Here is an 18923-nt window from a genome sequence, read left to right as displayed (position 1 = left end):
TTTTCGCAAACAGGTTATCAGACATCGTGTGACATTTCAGGTAACATAGCCTTGCTGGTCTAATAAGCCAGTCGTATGTTCAAATCTCGACTGAGAGAGGCCTGCTAAAGTCAATAGGATCGTAGCACTAGTCCCGCAATTGTCCTGTACTCTAACAACTGGCTGCGAAGTTCGGCATATAAAAACAAGTCAAGTTTCGATAACGGAAATAGCAGCTAGGCTTCGCTTAAAGTGCATCGTCTAAAGTGCAATATTTAGCTTGCAGAAACCCCGAATCGATTCGTGTTTTATGTTATTGACAAAATGATTATGGTGTAAACTGTAAAAGGTACTATGCCCCCTTAAGCAGATCATAATTGCACAAGTATATTTTCTCTTACATACAATTTTCGTAGCCCAATGTTGTCGCCAACGATGCCAGACAATAATCGTACATCAAATGCTTTCTGGCGCAAATTGTGCTACGAATGTGTTCTCGTACCAAATACGAACCATTCGTAATAGCAACATTCGCGTTAGAAAACGAGCCAACGAATGTTTTCAAATGATATGGAATTTTTTTATCATCTACGACTATAGTTCTACGAATGTTTTCCCTAAAAAATACGGAATTATGTGATCGAAACCCTGGTTGTATTACAAGCTGGACACATTCGGTACATTTCGATTGATTTCTGTTGGTTCAAAAACGTCCGTTTTCAAATAAGTGTGCCAACCAGTCACATTTTGCGTTTGATGTGTCCTTCTCAGTTCGACGCGCTACACGTTGTGATGGCATTGTTTGCAACTGAACTTCTGCGGTTTCTGCTAGGGAATACCACTTACTGTAAAATCCACTCTCCTGCGTTCATTGCATGGCTTCGTTCTTATTTGAGCGGAAGACAGCTGGCGGTAAAAAGCTGGTGAATCCGTTTCACGCTGGTTTACTAACAGTTCAGGTGTGCCACAAGGCAGCAACCTAGGCCCACTCCTGTTTTCGCTATTCATTTGACGATGCAATCAGTTGTCTCGGAAATAACTCCTGTTTAGTCTATGCTGACGGCTTAAAGGTGTTCAGTCATTGCAAACTGTTCGAGATCTTAGAGTGACTCTAGACACTGGTCTTGCGTTTAGAAATCACTACGAAAGTATTATTGAAAAAGCCCGCCATCAACTCGGATTTATTAGCAAAGTTGCCAGAGAATTCAAGGACCCGTATACACTGAGATGTCTATAAGTTAGTCTTGTTCGACCGTTATTGGAAACTGCTTCAGTAATATCACAGCTCCACTACTGCGCGAATTGAAGCCATTCGAAAAAGGTTCGTGAGGTTTGCCCTGAGAAACTTGCCATGGAGTTATGTCCTGATTTTGCCACCATACGAAAATCGATGTGCATTGATTGGGATGGTAACTTTAAAGCAGCGAAGAAAACGGGCTAAGACCATCTTTATTGCAAAACTGTTAACTGGTTTTATATGGATGCACCGAACCTTCTTGAACTTATTGATTTGAACGTTCCCGGGTACCAGCTTCGCCCTCCAGAGTTCCGGAGACTTCCGTTGGGTAGACAAGATTATACCATAAATGTGCCTGTTCGATCGATGATGGATGTTTTTAACGATGTATCGCACCTTTTTGATTTCAATATGACAAACAATGAATTTGAAAATAGACTTTTCTCCTGAGACGTTTTCCTTATCCTTTTCTGAGTCAAGCTGGATAGGAAAATAGGACATTCTTCTAAGCTACCAAAACAGGCCGACAAATCCTTCCTTGCGGTAATTTGGGAATAAGAGAGTTGAAAGCTGCCTTGTTGGTCGTCAAAAACGCTTAAATTGCTCAATTGATCACTCTGATCCGATGTCCTACTTTCTATTCTTTTCTTACCTCTTACAATGGGAGTGGTTAAATAACGATTCTCTGCGAGCGGCTTGCTTCTGACTGAATTTTTGTAGTCTGTGATAGCAGTATTGTAGGATTGAAGTCTCCTTAGACTTCTCCGCACTAACTTATCCGTTTCCGAATTTAAAAGAGGAATGCTGGTGCGCGTTGGAAAGGCCTATCAAACTGAAAGCGTATGCGTTTCTGCTGTTGTACCGGCTGTTGTTGCGAATGTTCATATGCAGGATACGAATCGCGAATGACCCACAGAAAGGCACTCCTCTAAACGAGCTCTGAGTCGAACCTCTGTTACTAGCTATTTCTGCCAGAGTTCTGGTTCTCTGGTTCTTGAACTGTTCTGCTTCACGTTAACGTTCTGTTTGCCGTGCTTTCAACCCTTTCTCTTCTTATAGTTTCAATAACTGCAACTGTAGCTCGAGCTCGGGCTGACCGTTTAAACAGACGAAGTAGACGGAACTAGCTAGATACTAGGTAGTCTTTTTGACAACCAGCTTTTCCTTTCGATTCCTCGTATCTGCAGAGGAACTGACTGTGAATGTCGTTTTGAACCTAACGCCTCTAGTGGATCTGCGAATTAGTAGATTCCGTCTTTAAATGAAAAAACGCGATTACTCGAATGCTGATTCCTGGCACCCGGTGTTAAGTTGTTCTTCGATTTGATGGTGTTTGCTGTATCCTTTTTGCTCTGGGATCCTCTGCTCTGGGATTGCTTCTACTATCTCTTACTGTCCCTCAGGATTTGACCTGCAATATAATGTTCCACCAGCTAACTCGGTCCATGGCTGTGCGTCTCCAATTTCTCGACTGTCCCATACTTTGCAGGTCATGCTCCATTTGGTCTAACCATCGAGCACGCTGCGTATCTCTGCGTCTGGTACCAACCGGATTCGTGTCAGCGATGTCGTGTTCGTGTCATGGATGAACCATGACATCCTTCTCTTTCATACACCACCAAAGATGGTCCTAACCACACGACGTTCAAAAGCGGCCAGTGCTTTCAAGTCCCCGTCGAGTATTGTCCACGTTTCGTGCCCGGAGAGGACTTCCGGTCTTATTAGCGTCTTGTATATGGTACATTTGGTACGGGTGTGAAGCTTACCAGACCTTAGTGTCTTGTGGAGTCCGTAGTAAGCACGATTTCCGGTAAGAATGCGTCTGCGCATTTCTCTGCTGTAGTTGTTATCCGACGTCATCAACGAACGACCCAAGGTATACAAATTCGTCCCCCACCTCGAACTTGCTCCCGTCGACTACCACACTACTGCCTATGGGAGCTCGTTCGGTTCCTCCAGCTAACAGACACTTCTATTCCTGCTACTTATATTATCTGACTTTGGATCGACTATCTTCACCAATTTTCCCGTTGGTTGTGCGGCCACGGTATGACAGACGCAGTTTCCAAATTTATTATTCTCAAATATTAGGCAGCGAGAGGATATAATTTGCCCACGCATAATATAGGAGAGCCTGATGCAGGTTGAGATTAATTTGCTTTTCGGTCCATAAAACATAGATTATGAGTGTAATACATCATTCGAAAGTTATTTCCATTATCTATACAAAAAATGTTTAGTTTTAGAAAAATAAAGAAATTAAATAAACAATTTTTTTATGACCCACACGGCTCACAAAGAAAATACAGATGACAAATAATATAGATGTTTCTTTTAAATCAAATTAAATGTAAGCGAAGGTTTAGATTTGGTGGGCTTTCAGGCGATATTTACATTCATTTAAAAAGAATCGAATTATCTCAACTTGCAGCAGTCTCCCCCAGACATTTCAAGTTAGAATAAGTCGTGAATAATAGATTTATCTGGGATAGACCAGCCTCGTGTTTTTCTCTTGAACTTTACTGCGGTCAGGCATGTAATTAATTTTTTGTAACTATAGTTTTTTTTGGAATGAATCGACGAAGGGAACGATAGAAGTAAGTAATGTAACAAAGGTGTTGATAATGTCCTCACAGAATGGGACAAGGCGTGAAGTGGAAGGGGTCATTGAAGAAACGCTTAAGAAGTTGTGAACCGTTCCTCTTTACCCAAGCCGGGGGATGCGCTGATCGAGAACCAAGCTATGATTGAAGTCAACTATAACCGGATTCAAACTCATCTTCTCCTCCCAGAGTCTCCCAGCATGGCTGTTTTCCTTCTTGTAGCCATTCAACCAAGTGATTTCGAAAATAAATTTCATTCAGTCTCTTTTCCTTCCTTACTCAGTGGGAGAGTTTCCACAGGAATCATTGTGGCATTTTGCATTCTTTCAATGGTTGTTGGATGTGGTTGGATGTAACAAGTTTGAAATTGGTGGGTTTCCTGTAAATTCCGAAACATTAGTGAAATATCTTATAACAACCTCTAAAAAGGGGAGTCTGTTCTTTTGTTCCTTCTGAAATGTGTGCCATTTCCAAGTTATTTGAGCTTGTAGTCATGACTCCGTTGCTGTCGCACTGTAAACATTACTTTCGTAATGACCAACATGGATTCATCGCAGCTAGATCAACCACTGCGAACCTCCTTTGTCTCACAACATATGTTGCCGAAAGCCTAGCGGATCGCGCTCAAACGGATACCATCTATACTGATTTGTCTGCGGCGTTTGACAAAATCAATCATGCTATTGCGATTGCTAAATTGGAAAGACTCGGTATTAGCGGCAGTATGTTGTGTTGGTTCAGTTCGTACCTCGTAGGTCGCCAACTGATTGCGACAGTTGCAGGTTTTCAATCAAATGCGTTTCCGACCTCATCTGGACTCCCACAAGGTAGTCATTTGGGTCCGTTAATCTTTCTATTGTACTTCAATGATGTCAACTATGTACTCAGAGGTCCTCGTTTATCCGTCGCCGACGGTTTGAAGATGTACTTAAAGATACGTTCCAAGGACGATGCAATTTGTCTTCAACAAGAGCTTGAGACTTTTACGAATTGGTGCAATCTGAACTGCATGCTCGTCAATCCTGAGAAGTGTTCCATTATTTCTTTTGCCCGTATTAGAGAACCCGTCATTTTTAGCTACAAGCCACGCCGTACAGAAATCCAACGTGTCGACCAGGTAAAGGATCTCGGCGTTATTTTAGATAGTCAGCTATCGTTTAAACGGCATATTTCCTACATTGTGGACAAGGCATCCAGAACATTAGGATTCGTCTTCCACATCGCAGAGCTTCACTGACGTATATTGCCTCAAGGCATTATACCGTGCACTCGCCTGTTCAACTCTCGAGTACGGTTCCGTTGTCTGGCATCCATATTACCAAAACGGAATGCAACGGATTGAATCAGTTCTACGGCGCTTCTTACGCTTTGCTCTCCGTCGTCTACCATGGCGAAATCCGTTCCAGTTGCCGAGTTATGAAAGTCGACGCCGATTAATTCACTTGGAGGTACTACAGACACGAAGGAACATCACAAGAGCTCTGTTTGCTGTCGACACGTTGATTGTCCTGCTATTCTTAGGGCGATTCATCTAAACGTGCGTCCCAAGGCACTGCGGAAAAACTCAATGCTGAGGGCACCTTTTCAACGCACCAACTACGGACAAAACAGCTCATTGGTACACGGCGAGTTTTCAATCGAATTGCATTCGCATTTGATTTTAATTTGTCACGTGAAACGATCCGCCGTAACTTTTTTGTTTTTTTCCACAAATGACGGCTAAGATTGTTTTGTTTGTACATTGTTAGTGTTTGTAATTGTAATTTCTTGACTGTGATTGTTATTAGATTAAGCTGTTCATCCATTATTGGGACTATAGTCTGTTGATGTCTTTAAAAAAAATGTAAAATTGATAACCTTGTTGACATCGATTATTTTGAAGAGTATCAAAGTCTTGTTTTAAAATACAAAAAATGTCGTCCACGTATTGCCACCAGCGATTTGGATAGTTTGTCCTTTAATTTATTTTCCATTTATCATAAATAGCTGACATAAGGAAGGTAACAGGGGAGTCCCCATTGGGGCTCTCTTTATAGGTTTATAAATTTAGAAATTCGAAGTTGGGTCAATTTCAAGTAGCCATTAACCATTGTTCTCCACTCATTTTCACTACGTTGTGGCAATTTTCTAAAAGGCCGTTACATAAAATAACATAGTTTTCTCAGCTCTAATGTTACCTGAAGATCGGCGTGGAATTGCTTTGGTATAGTTTGAAGTTTTTTCCCTAGCAACTTTGCTAACTTTTCAGTTAGGGTTTGTTTTGCAGAAATAAATTCCCTCAGTTCGTTACCAGGCTTGTAGATTTTCGATTTTTTTTAAATGATGGAACCTGGTGTTGATGGCTCAGTTTTTACCTTATAACTTGGGGGAGTTACTTTGTATTTTTGACATTTCCTTAGAAATGTCCTTGTGTATTGCTGTTCTCTTTTTCCTTAGTCCCAAAAATTTACTCGGTTCACTAGGCGTGGATGCCATTGTCAAAGTAGAAAGCCATTGAGTAGAAATACATACCTGAAAAGATAAGAGAACAACAACAATGTTATTATCTAACAAAAGATACGTATTTCGATGGTTATTTTGCTACGAATGTGTTCTCGTTTTCTTATCAGCTACGAATATAGTTTTACGAAACATTTTCCTTAAAAAATACGTCATTACGTTTACAGTGAGGAACAAAATTAAAAATATATATCTGCGGTTTTTTCTTAGTTGATGTGAAATAAGACCTTCCTGAAAGTTTCAGTTTTTTATCTCTGCTGGAAAAAGTGTGACACTTAACCCTCTAACGGGCAGCACCGTAAAAACGATGCGATCAAGCTAATGACTATTTTATCATGAAAGTACACACAAAAAAAACCTTAAGTTCTGATTTTCATGCAAAAATAATGATCTGGAGGAGCGCTAGGTAAGAAAAAGTCCAATTTCTCTTTTTCTTTTTTCATGTCTAACGCTCTGCCCAGATATTTTTTCAATTCAGATATATTACAAAATTAAAATAATGCATGAAATTTACTCATAGAAATTATTTTTAGGTCAATCATTTTGTTCTAGATGTCCTTTTCCTACAAAAGTAAAAAACGGAATATTCGCGCATTAATTATTTTCGGAATTTTTGTTTTCGAAAGATGATAACTTTTGAATGCATGATCAGAATATTATGATATTAGTATCAAAATGTCAAGAAATCTGTTCTGAACACATTTTGCATATTGCCAATTAAAAACAAATTTTGTATGCGGCTCTGGAACTCCAAAAGCGAAGGCCGTCTACAGACGGTCTTACCCGTTAGAGGGTTAAGGGGTTAAGGGTTTAGTTCGGTTTATAAATTCTTTATCTTTTCTAAGCTAAGGTAGGCTAATAAGCTAGCGACTAACGATAGATCCTAGTAAATAGTATCAATAAGTTGTTCGATAAGTATTTAGATTTTAACACTCACAAGCATTTGTAGCAAATATCCAGTTTGTAGCTTTTTAAAGCAAACTTCAGATTAAAAGTTGAATTTAGAAGATTCCTATTACTACCCTATCCGCTCTAGAAAGCATCTCTATAAAATGTGCCCGCAAGTGGTTCATCAAAATCCATTTACCAGACACTCGGATGGATGCCACCTTTTTTACTTCATTTAACTCGACTGTCTATCAATATTTTCTTCCATTTTCATTTTATTGATTCCGAATGGCCCCTTTAACACCACCGTAAACGCGTCTTAAATCACACAGCATAAGACGCTGGTGCTTCGTCCCCGCAGCGGTTATCGATTATCGGTACTTCGGTGCTTCGGCAATAAAATCCCACTTCACTTCCCATCATCCGGCTCGGGGGCATCGGGAAACAATCTCCACACCGGAGGTAAATTGCTAAATTTATTTACCCGCGGCTCGTCGCCCCTCTGCTGATGCTGTCCCCATGCTGCACCACCGAATTACCGGTTCATCTCCGGTCCGGGGACATCGATGTTACAACCACACAGTTGTTCCAATTCTTTACGCAGCCCGTAGAACGGAAATGAGCCCGCTAGGCAGTAGGACACCGCACCGCACACGAGGGGAAGCACCGTAGCGGAAATAAAAACGGCACCGATTTTCACACTTTCCCCACTACACTACTGCAGAATGCTGGTGCTGCCAGAGAGCGCGTCGCGTCGAGTTGGAATGGCTTGGCAGTGCGTGGAAATTTTTTTTGCCGTAATCTAGTAGTCCATTTGATAACTTGATTATCTCGCAGCCCTTCGAAGGTTTTTCTGCTGTGTTGCTGTCAGATAAAGCAGAGAAAAAAAAACACTGCAAATAAATTGTTTTCCTAGTCTCGTTTGCACTCGCGAAAGGAAATAGGAGTTGCTTCGTTGTTTTCCGCCGCGTGCCGTGGGATCGGACGGACTATCGCCGTGCAGTCGGATATCGCCTTCCGAGGAAGCATCGTTCCCGTTCTCATGTCGTGGTTGCCGTTCAAGTTCATTGAGCCTGGCCCGACTGTCGTCCTTCGTGTGTTCCTCGTCCCTCGTGACCCATTCGGGCGACCGACCGGATTCGAAGCAACAGCATTGAACACCTGTTGTACTTTGCGAACTTTCGTGTGAGGCGTATTTTTTCTTCTTTCTTTTAATTTATTTACATTCCGCGCAACTGATGATCCCCGGGAAGGAAAGGAATTTGAACCACTTTGATCACTTCCTCGATAGGTTGGTCGGTCGTTAATCATCCCAAACGGTTCGAGCACTCCGGTGTAGATATAGGGACAGTTAAAATGTCACTTTAGCTCCGCTAAGTGGCTCTCCGTATGGGACTCTATAAATAAGAGAGCGCCTCATTTAATTACCGCGCTGGCTAGCTTGGCTGGGTTACGCTGGCCACTCGTACGTAGAAAGACGATAAAATCGATAATTACAGATTACTCAACTCTCTGCCGAGGGGTTTTGCAGCCAGCGAAGAAGCCCGCCGACGACTGGACGACATCGCGCATAAACAGTTATTATATTAAAATTAAAATTAGCGCAAAATTGCCAGCTCGACGACGCAAGGTTTACGGTGCACCGGCAGCAGCCGGCACAGTGCGGTGTTAGTTAGTCGTCCTGCTCCTGCTGATAAGTCTCGATCGTCGCGCTGCTGTCTCCAATCTCCAAGTCGACGGATGATGCGTGTGCACTCGATGATAGGCCAACCACACCACTACACCACTCACCAGCGAGTCAGGGGGTGAATTACGAATAATTATGTGTTTAGCTGAGCTTGAATCATGTGTGCACCGTTTTTTTCCTGATTGTGAGATCCATGTGGGTCGTACCGTGGATATTGGCAATCGTGCAGATACAGGAATCGATCGATTAATCATAGCCTCGTGTCTCAGAAGAAAAGGGTTTCCAGTCCAATCGAGGGGGCAACAACACGTAATGGTCAACCCAGCCTGTTCATTTTTCGGTAAATTTCATCTCCCAACGTCAGCGAGAAAATCATAAAAAGAAAAAGCAAAGTGATGAAAATTATAGTCATCCAATCTGCTGTACGGTTATTTTATCGTATTATTTTCCTGACACATTACTGCGCTGCGGTAAACATTATCTCCACACTTCAAATCAGCATCGATTTAACAACACTACTCATTGGATCCCTCCTCAGCCTCGTCATGGCACCATCAAGTGGACCCCCCGGTTAGTCTGGCGCACTGCACTTATATGCTAATCATTCGCCCGATTAGGAAGAAAATGCCCCTCGGTTGTGGGCTGAATATGTGTAGTGAATTTCGCGATAAGTTTATATTTCACCGCGAAGCCTGCTGCGTTTACGCGCGGTGCTATGGGAAACCTTAGCCAGCAAAAGTGCGTGTGAGTGTTACCACTTTCCAGTCCAGTGACTCGCTCTCCCAGCTGATGGCTGGCTGCTGTTAGGCAACGCAGTCCTCACAGTCTCGGACTGACGAGACAGGTTTTTACCTCCACGTTCACCAGTAGAGTATGTCAAAGCGCGTAGATTAACGCTAATTATGATGACAGATGATTACGACCGGCTACTTTGTATCATAGCCAGGTAGTGGCACAAACTGATCGTCATTAAGAATAACAAAAAAAAGAACAAGCCACATACGGAAAAGACTTCGTTTGCCATATGTGACGTTTTAACGGACTCAGCAAGCGCAGCGCGCAGGACGAAACGTGAAACATCACCGCGAAAACCAGTATGTCAAAACCCCCCCGAAAACAAAAAACATCGAACGTCGGTGACGCTCGATCGAGCTTGCCATGATTTTCCCTCCCGTATCCATCCAGCGAACCCTCCTTTCCCGAGGAGCCGACAGTGTGTCTGTGTGCGCGAGAAAGACAAAGCGAGATGCTGAAGCCGCGCGTTCGCGCCCCACAATAGCCGAAAGTTAATAATCTCGCGAGCGCGTGATTGGTCGGAAATCTAAAATCGAATCATCAAATCGCGCCTTGAATGGCACCAGCCAGCCAGCCGCAGCCAGTTGGTGCAAGCGAGCCAACGAAACCGGCTCTCGGTCGGAGCTCTCCGGCGGGTCACATCGCAGCAGCAAAACGAGCATGCGCGAGAGATCGAACCGTCCCTTTCTAATGCCAGCCACCTCGCTCCCTCTCCAAATCGCGCACCGTTCGGCGTGTTCGGCGACAACAGACGCTGCCGTGTTCGGTGTTTATGGGAAAATGACTATAAACATACTCGCGCGAACGCTCCGAGAGATTAGAAGAAAAGAAACTCACCACGCCTACTTTCGTACGTTCGTTCGTTCGTCCGTTTGTTCGTTCGCAGCGAGATGAATCTTCATCTGTCTCGAGTCCCCCACATCATCCCTTTTGCTTCCCCATCCATCCCCATCATTGTTGCAGCAAATTCGGCAAACACACAATCGAACAGCGTTTTTCGTCCCCGGAAGCTTCCTTTGATCGGCAAAAATGCCATAATAATAATCAGAGACGCACATTAAAAGATGCGGTATGGCGCTATAAAACAAAAAAGATAAAACAAAACGATACGGTTCGCTTCCTTTTGTTGTTTCATTAGCGCTGAAAGCGCGGGATGATGACCAACGACGGAGCTCACAAAAAGTCACTCCGATTCCAGAGCACATCCGGTTTCGGCGGGTCCGCACATTGTTTACTGCGAGTGCACAACCAAGACATAATCAAAGTAGACCGTCCGGCGTTTGTCCACCGAAACGGAGTGAAGATCAACAAACGACCAAAAATTGTGTGGATCCAATATTGATCCAGACCTTTTCGAGTTTTGACGGACACGGAATGTTCTGTGTTCCTCGGTGGACAGTGTAAACAACAGCTAGTTTTATGAATGAATGCACCCTCAAGTGGAGCCTGCTTTTGTTGCTGCAGGTGGATGAGGTTGACTTTTTGTTTGCTCGATATAAATTGGAGTTAGGTTTTGTTTTCTCCTTACGGCACGTTGGTTATTTGTTATCTTTTGTTCAATTGAATGACATTTTTTAACGATTTCGGGTCAGTAAGTTTGACGTGTTCCATCATTCAATCGAGATTCGACAAATATAAGCGATTCTCGAAAATCTTATCGCACTCTTCTTCCATGTTACGGACGACATCTTCATTCCTCAGAGTGAAAAAAATCAGCGCCTTTGCTGGACCACAATTGAGTGCCCTCAATGTGGAGAAGCTATGGTTTCAACAAGACGACGCAACATGCCACGCGTCGTCTGTCACAAACAATTGATTCATTGAAAAAATCATCCGGCAAATGAACAGTTTCTCGTAATGGACCCGTCAATTGACCTACAAGATCATGCATTTCAATTCTGTTGGACTATGTTTCATCGGGCTGCGTGAAGTCTCTGGCTAATGCTGAGTTTCAATGTGGCAGACAATTGATGCTTTGGAAAACAACATATGCCTCCATTGTTTTGTTAAAAGTGATCCGAAAATAGGACTTTCCGATTGGATTTCCATTGAGCCAGCAATGGTTACCTCGGCCATGAAAAACATTGTTTATTTTTTAGAACGAAGAACTGCTATTCGAATGGGTCAGAGCACACGTTTCTGTTCGGAACGACTGGGCGCTATACTTGGCATAGGTGTCCCTAGATATAAAGGGATACTTATGACAAAAAGGAGATCCATCCTGGCAAAGAGGGAGGTCTAAATAAGAGGAAAAAGGGCTTTGTAACTCTTGCATTATAGGAATTTCTGAAACGAAATTACTGATACAGACGTTGCTGGTTTATCCGTGAGATGAGGAACGCTGAAAAAAGTAGTCTTAGCAGTGTTTAATTACACGATTTAGACGGCCTATTTACAAGTCCAAAACTGAGAGAGATTGATGGTTACTAAACTTACCTCGTAGTTAGCTCTTTGTTTTGCGTGCTGCGTGGCAAGTAGCGTCGTCTAGTTGAATGAAACCGTTGATCTTATGCTTGCCTTTAAGTCCGTAATCATCAATCAATAGCGGGCTCCAGTTAGAGTCAAAAAAAAAGAAGAGAAAACCCTTCGTATCTAGAAGGAAAACAACTATTTTAATTGTTACTAGTTTATCAGTATAGATGAGAGGCTTTACGTAATGCTACAAGTAGTTTTAGAAACGATTTAGCCGTCCCTCCTCATCGACCAATAGAGCTCCATTGACAGTAATGTGACAGCCATTTCCATCATTGAAAAAATACGGAATCCGATGATTCTGCTGGTCCACAAGTCGCCACCACACAATCCAGTTCTGCATACATCGGAAAGGCAGCTTATCACATGGAAAGCATTCAACGCACTTTGTCGCTGAACACGAGTTTTCGGTAAAAAAGCGAGTCTTTTTCAAATTGTCCCACTGAGGACCCACTCTACAAAAAGAGAGAATTGTAAGTCCATGTCCGCCGGTCCGGGAGGATAAAGAGCCCGCCATGGCTTTCACCTGTCACCAGAACAGGTTCTCGTCAACACCTCGGATATCATTGGCTAAATTGCGTCACCATGAGTTTCTGCCTCTGCTTCTTGTTCGTTGTCCTTGCGGGTTCCATTCGAATGCTTCTTTGCCGATTTTGTCCGCTTCTTTCCTCAAGGTTTGTCGGATCCACTTCCACCTACGATCTCGGATTTCTCTTACTACCGGCCGTTGATGACATCGACGATGGAATTCCCCGTTTGATAACCAGTTTGATGCCACCACGCAAGTCTGTCGAATAAATACGGAAGATCAAGTTTTAAACCCGGAGTGTAGTATCAAGGCTTTGCTTCGATTTTTAAAATGCTCTAAGTTTACGAAACACAATTTTGATAATAAAATTCAGTGATGTAGGGTCTTCCATGATGAAATGACAGCACAAACTAAGCGATTTTCACTTTGATCTTCCGGTTGAAGGCACCGTTCCTATGGGATAGACCAACCTCGTGTTTTAGTCTTGATCTTAAAGTGAGGTCAGGAATATAAACGACCAGCATTGGACAAAAGGTAGGAGTCACAACGACTACTTGTTAAGCGTAGCTACCAAAACCTGCCCCTCTCAAGTTTCCGCTCTTTCTCCTTCATTCTAAAATTTTCATTACTTTCTTCTACCGTCCCTTCGTCAATTATAAGAGAACTACCGTTTCAAAAAATATTAATTTATATGCCTGACCTCATTTCAAGATCAAGACTTAAACGCGAGGTTGGTTTATCTCATTGAATGAACAATCTAGATGCAGCAGAAATTTCATTCTTGATATTACGGGCCGGCACAGGAACGATCCGACCGCTGTCACCAGAAATACAAAGCTGCGATCGACGAGACTGACGACCTCGAGGAAGTTGTTATGTGTTTCAAAGACTGCCTTGGCTCACGCATCTTACCAATGAAAAAAATTTATTTCAATAAAAATATTTCCACTATTAAATCTTTGCTCCCAAAGGGCAGGTAGTTTCGGACAGGTTTAAAAATCAATTTTCTACAACTCACGCTTAGGCATCGTTTTGGAGTAGTTTCGGGAGATACGATTTTTCCTAGTACCTGTTAAAATAAATACGCACTTTTTAAACTGATTCTTGAGCCTAAATGGTGCTAAATTTTGCGGAAGGTGCATATTTCCTCCCATCAAACACGTAGGTAACGTTTAGAATAAATAGTTCAAGTTTTATCATTTACCTTTTTCACGTGGAATTGCTAAAATTTAAAAATAGCGAAAATATGTTTTGTTCCGCCTTCAGAAAAACGTGGATACTTCAACGAGATTTGAACATACGTCCATACTTTCTTCGGCAAAGTTGTTCGTCATAAAATTTTCTATCTATGCAGTATAGCTACGTTACTCTGAGACACCGTTCGATACTCTGTTTTGACGATTATTTAAATGAAATTTCGAAAATTTTACCTTTTTGTTGTATTCATAAATTTTTGTAACCAAATATGACTCCAGACATGCCACCATAACTTTTTATAAATGTAACAGATCTCAATGATTGTGTAAAAAATAATTAAGTACCTTGTTTCACCTACTTTAACATTTCTAAAAATATTTTTTTGAATTTACTCCCGAAAAATGCCATTTTTTCATAAAACTCAAATGTGCGACCCCTAAATCGGGTCAACCAATGTTGACGTCATATAAAAGTTTTGTTATGACACCCCAAGCTATCATTTGAGGGGTGAGCCCCCGGGTTTTCTGACAGTGCTATTTTGGGACACTCTATTGTACAGCCATCCTACTCGCCATGACTGTTCGGCTCTCCTTTTGTTTCAGCCCACCCTTCTGCAAACAGTCAGAGATCAGGCAGAATGAATTTCGACCCGTGAGTAGAGAGTTGGAGCCACATCTTCGTTTATCGACTCACAACGAGTCGGCGTGTTGAGGATAGACGGGGATCAGGACTGAACCTCTGCTAGCGCATCGTTCAAGTCCTGTTCCTCCCATATTCTCCTCTCGACCTCCTACGTTTCATGCACAGTAAGAAATGGTCCACTGCATCAGTGATCGCAGTAATTGATGCAGCAAGGGCAAATTACAGTGGAGGGCGGCCTGGTACTCCACAGGCTCCGTTGCGGCGAGAATTTATAGAATACCCTCCACCATTCATCCCTCGGCACGGGTCGCGTCACACATAACATGGATGGCCATGGATAACAGCTATTAAAACCAACCTCCTTTTAGGGACTTTGGACCCTCTGCTTTGGTTCTTAGTAGTCATACCTACTACAAGAACCGTCCTGCTAGCGGAGAGTTTACACTCAGCATTCGCATGAGTGCCTCCTTCTGTGTCCGCATACGACCCTAGTTTCCACCGGTTGTCCGATTTCCACTAAGGAACGTATGCCGGATGGTACCATCAAGGAGGTAGAGATAGGAGTTGCTGAATAAGAGACTTCGTAGTGGTTCTGGAACGCATTCAACCATTTACCATCCTTCTTCAAGCATACTTTTATGTATACTTTTGATGTTAATGTTGGAGAAGTGATGAAAGGCTCCAAATAATAGGCTTTTTTGTAATTATTTCAACAAACAGGAATTTATACTTACCTAGCACATCGTTACACGCAGATGCAACGTAAAATGCTCGTAAACTTGCTCATGAAAACGCCTAGCACGCTTCTTGGCTTCCAAATTCTGTATCGTTTATTATATAAAGAAGTTATCTGACAACATATGGTCTTAATGATCTAAAGTAACATAAAATATCACGTACTTTTGTAAATTCGTTGACGGAAAACCTTCGTGGAGACGTTAAAATCGATTAAATGATACGCCTCTTGGAATCGTCCGCTCACACTCATCATAGGGTCATTGTTGCCATATACAGTGTTTCTAGGAGGTTATCGCAGCCATTGTCTGGGCCTTAGAGTGCGTTGTGGTGCGTAGATATGAAGTTGGCCAAGCACTGCGGGACTGTCAATCTCAGCTTGGAAAATTTTTGCACCGAATACAGCTTGGTTTGCATTCCGTCGATCTTCCAATGTTTCGATGCCAATCAATGCATACCGGTCTTTGTAAGGAGGCCGGTCATGCAAATGCGTCCATGGAAGGTTACATAGCGCGTATCGAAAAAACCTATGCTGCACTGATTCGATTCGGGAAATCCATATCTCTTCATAGGGCGACCACATAATTGATCCGAATTCGAGTAAAGATCTTATTAAAGAGCAATACAATGCGCGCAGACACAGTGAAGTCAGCAGCAACCTTGTCCAAATCTAACCTAACAGTAATCTAACAGAACGCCTAGAATCTTGATTTGATCGACACGATTCAAAACAGTTCCGTCGATAGAGTAGTTGAACAGAATAGGATTCTTCAGACGCCGATAGGAAATCGCACAGCACTTTGCTACACTAATCATAAGATAATTCAGCCGACATCACTTGGTAAAGCTGTCGAGCATATCCTGTAGACGGAAACAATCATCTAGCTTGCGGACGACGAGATAAATTTGCAAATCATCCGCATAGATCAACACACTACTGTTCGGTAAAATCGAAGGGACATCATTGAAGACAAGAGCGAATAGAACTGGTCCTAAGTTACTTCCTTTAGGAACCCCGCACTTTGGACTGAATGTTGGTGATTCAGCCGAACCTATCTTTACGTATAGCTGCCGGTTTGCTAAGTAAGATTTCAGCCAATCACAGAGTCTATCCGAGAAGCCGAGAGGTCGAAATTTGGCGTAGAGTATTTCGTGGTTCACTGTGTCAAAAGCGGCTTTGATATCCGTATTTCCGTAACAACCATCTCGGCGTTGAACATCTACGAAACATCTACGTCAACAACATCGGTGGGAGCATAGCGCACAGCGCTGCTAATATCTGGGTCATGTAGTGTTGCAGTTGAATTGAATATATTCCCGAAATGTGAAGCAAATAGTTCGCACTTTCCATCGACAGTAGAAGCGGTTAGATCTCCCAGCTTCATACACGTAGGTAAACCATAATCCTTCCGCTTAGAGTTTACAAACGACCAAAACTGTTTCGGATGCCTGCGTAAGTTGCTTTCAAGTTGCGAAGTGTAAATCAAGTGAAGAATTCGGTCCCTGGAGTTGCGAACTGCATTACGTTGTCTCAAACGGCAAAACGATAAACTATCAAGTATCAAGTGCCGATTCGGTTGTTTACTGGTCCTTCTCGAGTCGAGTGAGGATATTCCACGTGGTTCGATAGTTAGCATCGTGCCAGGATTGGACTTAACGCACCTCAATATCTCTCTTCTCAGCTCTCGGTGCTTAGTTCCGATTTTCTTGAGAGTTCTTTGCCGCATTTGCACGCTTAGTTTTTTCTTATAAAACCCTTCAGAACATTACACACTGTTGATTTTGACATTTTTAGCGCTTTGGCCGCAACGTGGAGCAATATTTTAACGAAACTTGCACCAGTTTTTCTTCATAAACATGTAAGCAAGGTTATGTTAAATGGTTGCAGTTTCTACCACAAGAGATTTACTTTTAGTCAGACTTGTTTCACCCAAGTTTTCAAAAAGTTTAATCCAAGCGGAAACAGGTTTGATTCCGTATACACCTTAATATTACTGTGTGAAACTGTCCCAAAAGAGAAAAAGACAGTTTCTGCTCAAGATAAAACATTGAACTCGTTGTGTAACAAACTTTTTTCGCGTATCTGTCAATCGTGTTCCAGAGCTACCTAGAAGCTCAAAACACTTGCTTCTCCTTGTCATTCGATAGATATTAAAGTTTCAAACAATCCAACTAATTCCAATTTTTTTCACTGGCTTTGAATACAATGATATACAAATCATTTATGCCATGTGACGTCTTCAGTTGTTCGGTTTCCTCAATCATAAAGTTCAGACAATCCACTCACCTTATAGCAGATCTATTTTGACAGTCGTCTCAGCTGTCGCTCGTGAAAACGTTAACTTCGCTTTTTTCCTTTATCCGTCACTCAAAAAAATGATAATTTCATAAAATTGAGTTGTTATTGTTCTTCCTGTCCAAATGCTTCCCCTGCCTGCAGCATAGATCACCGGGAGCCAACCGGCTCCCATCACTCTCGATCGCACGTCACGTCAGGCTTACCGAAAAAAACCGCGGAAACCTACAGAAACAAGTGTACACATAAACATAAACACTAATCAGTCAGCTCACCAACCAGTGCAGCGTCCGTATAGCATAATCTTCCCTTCCTTCCAATTCCAACCGCAACCGCCTTGCAACCCGTGATGCAATAGCGAATACACGCGACTACTGACAGTTAAACATAATGCTATGCAATGTAAACAATCTCGAAGACAAAACACGTACACGCGCCTGCTTGGATTGGATGGGCCACTCACTCGCCGGTGTTGAATACGTACGTACAGAAAGAGGTGTCGATCGGAAACGGAAATAGTGTGCATTCTCTTCCTCTACTACACATACTCCACACCGCACACCTGCCCGCTCGAGGAGGCACAAAACGTTCTTCTTTATAATTGAAATCATAATAATTTTTCACTCAAATATTGTCGATGATGATGATGATGATGATGATGAACATGATGATTGTGGTCGTATTTTTTCGATGCATTTCCTGCCGTTCCGTTCAGCTCACAAATAAACACAAATCAAAAAATTCTTTCTAATGTTTACAGCCCCGGAGCACGTGCCCGGAAGGAAGTCACCTTCGAATATTTATGCTCACGTTGCATCTCTCTTTCTTTTGGTTTTATTTTACAGGTTATACATCTTTGCACGATCGAAGCAACAGTTCACCACCGCCGCTGATCCAGCAATCGTCCAGTCAGCAACAGTCCGGCAGTGGTGGCGGTGGTGGCGGCGGCGGCGGAGGCGGAGGCAGCAACACTACCAGCAATAGTAACAATCCCACCAGCTCTGCCAACAGTTCGTCCTCGTCGTCCGGTAACAATAATAACAACAACAACAACACTAGCAGCAGCAACAACAATAATAATAACAACAACAGCAGCAGCATGTCATCCTACTTGTCCTCGATGGCAGCGGCCGTCCGGAATGCCAGCAATAGTGCGAACAGCACCAGCGCCAACTATCCCAGTAGCAATAGTGCGAACGCCGGTTCGGCGGCGACCGGCAGCGGGCAGCATCCGCAGATGAAGGAAGAACACGAACCGAACAGTTTTATCAACATCGACGATCTGCCGGTGAGTTTTTGAGGTTTTAACTGAACAATCAGTGGTAGTTTTTCGTCTGCCAAAGACGAAATTGGTGCACATTTTG

General features: G+C 42.7%; 1 protein-coding gene across 1 annotated transcript in view; it reads left to right on the top strand.

The window, feature by feature from the left end:
- The window catches only part of LOC128737120 (ETS-like protein pointed), a 228667-nt gene that overhangs the window by 206904 nt on the left and 2840 nt on the right, over nt 1–18923 (top strand). Inside the window, exon 7 of the mRNA XM_053831723.1 lies at nt 18405–18847. Coding sequence (XP_053687698.1) covers nt 18405–18847 — 443 coding nt within the window. The remainder of the gene's footprint in view (nt 1–18404; nt 18848–18923) is intronic.

This window comes from Sabethes cyaneus, chromosome 1 (assembly GCF_943734655.1).
Source record: "Sabethes cyaneus chromosome 1, idSabCyanKW18_F2, whole genome shotgun sequence".
NCBI lineage: Eukaryota > Metazoa > Arthropoda > Insecta > Diptera > Culicidae > Sabethes > Sabethes cyaneus.
This window is presented reverse-complemented; position numbering and strand designations above follow the sequence as displayed.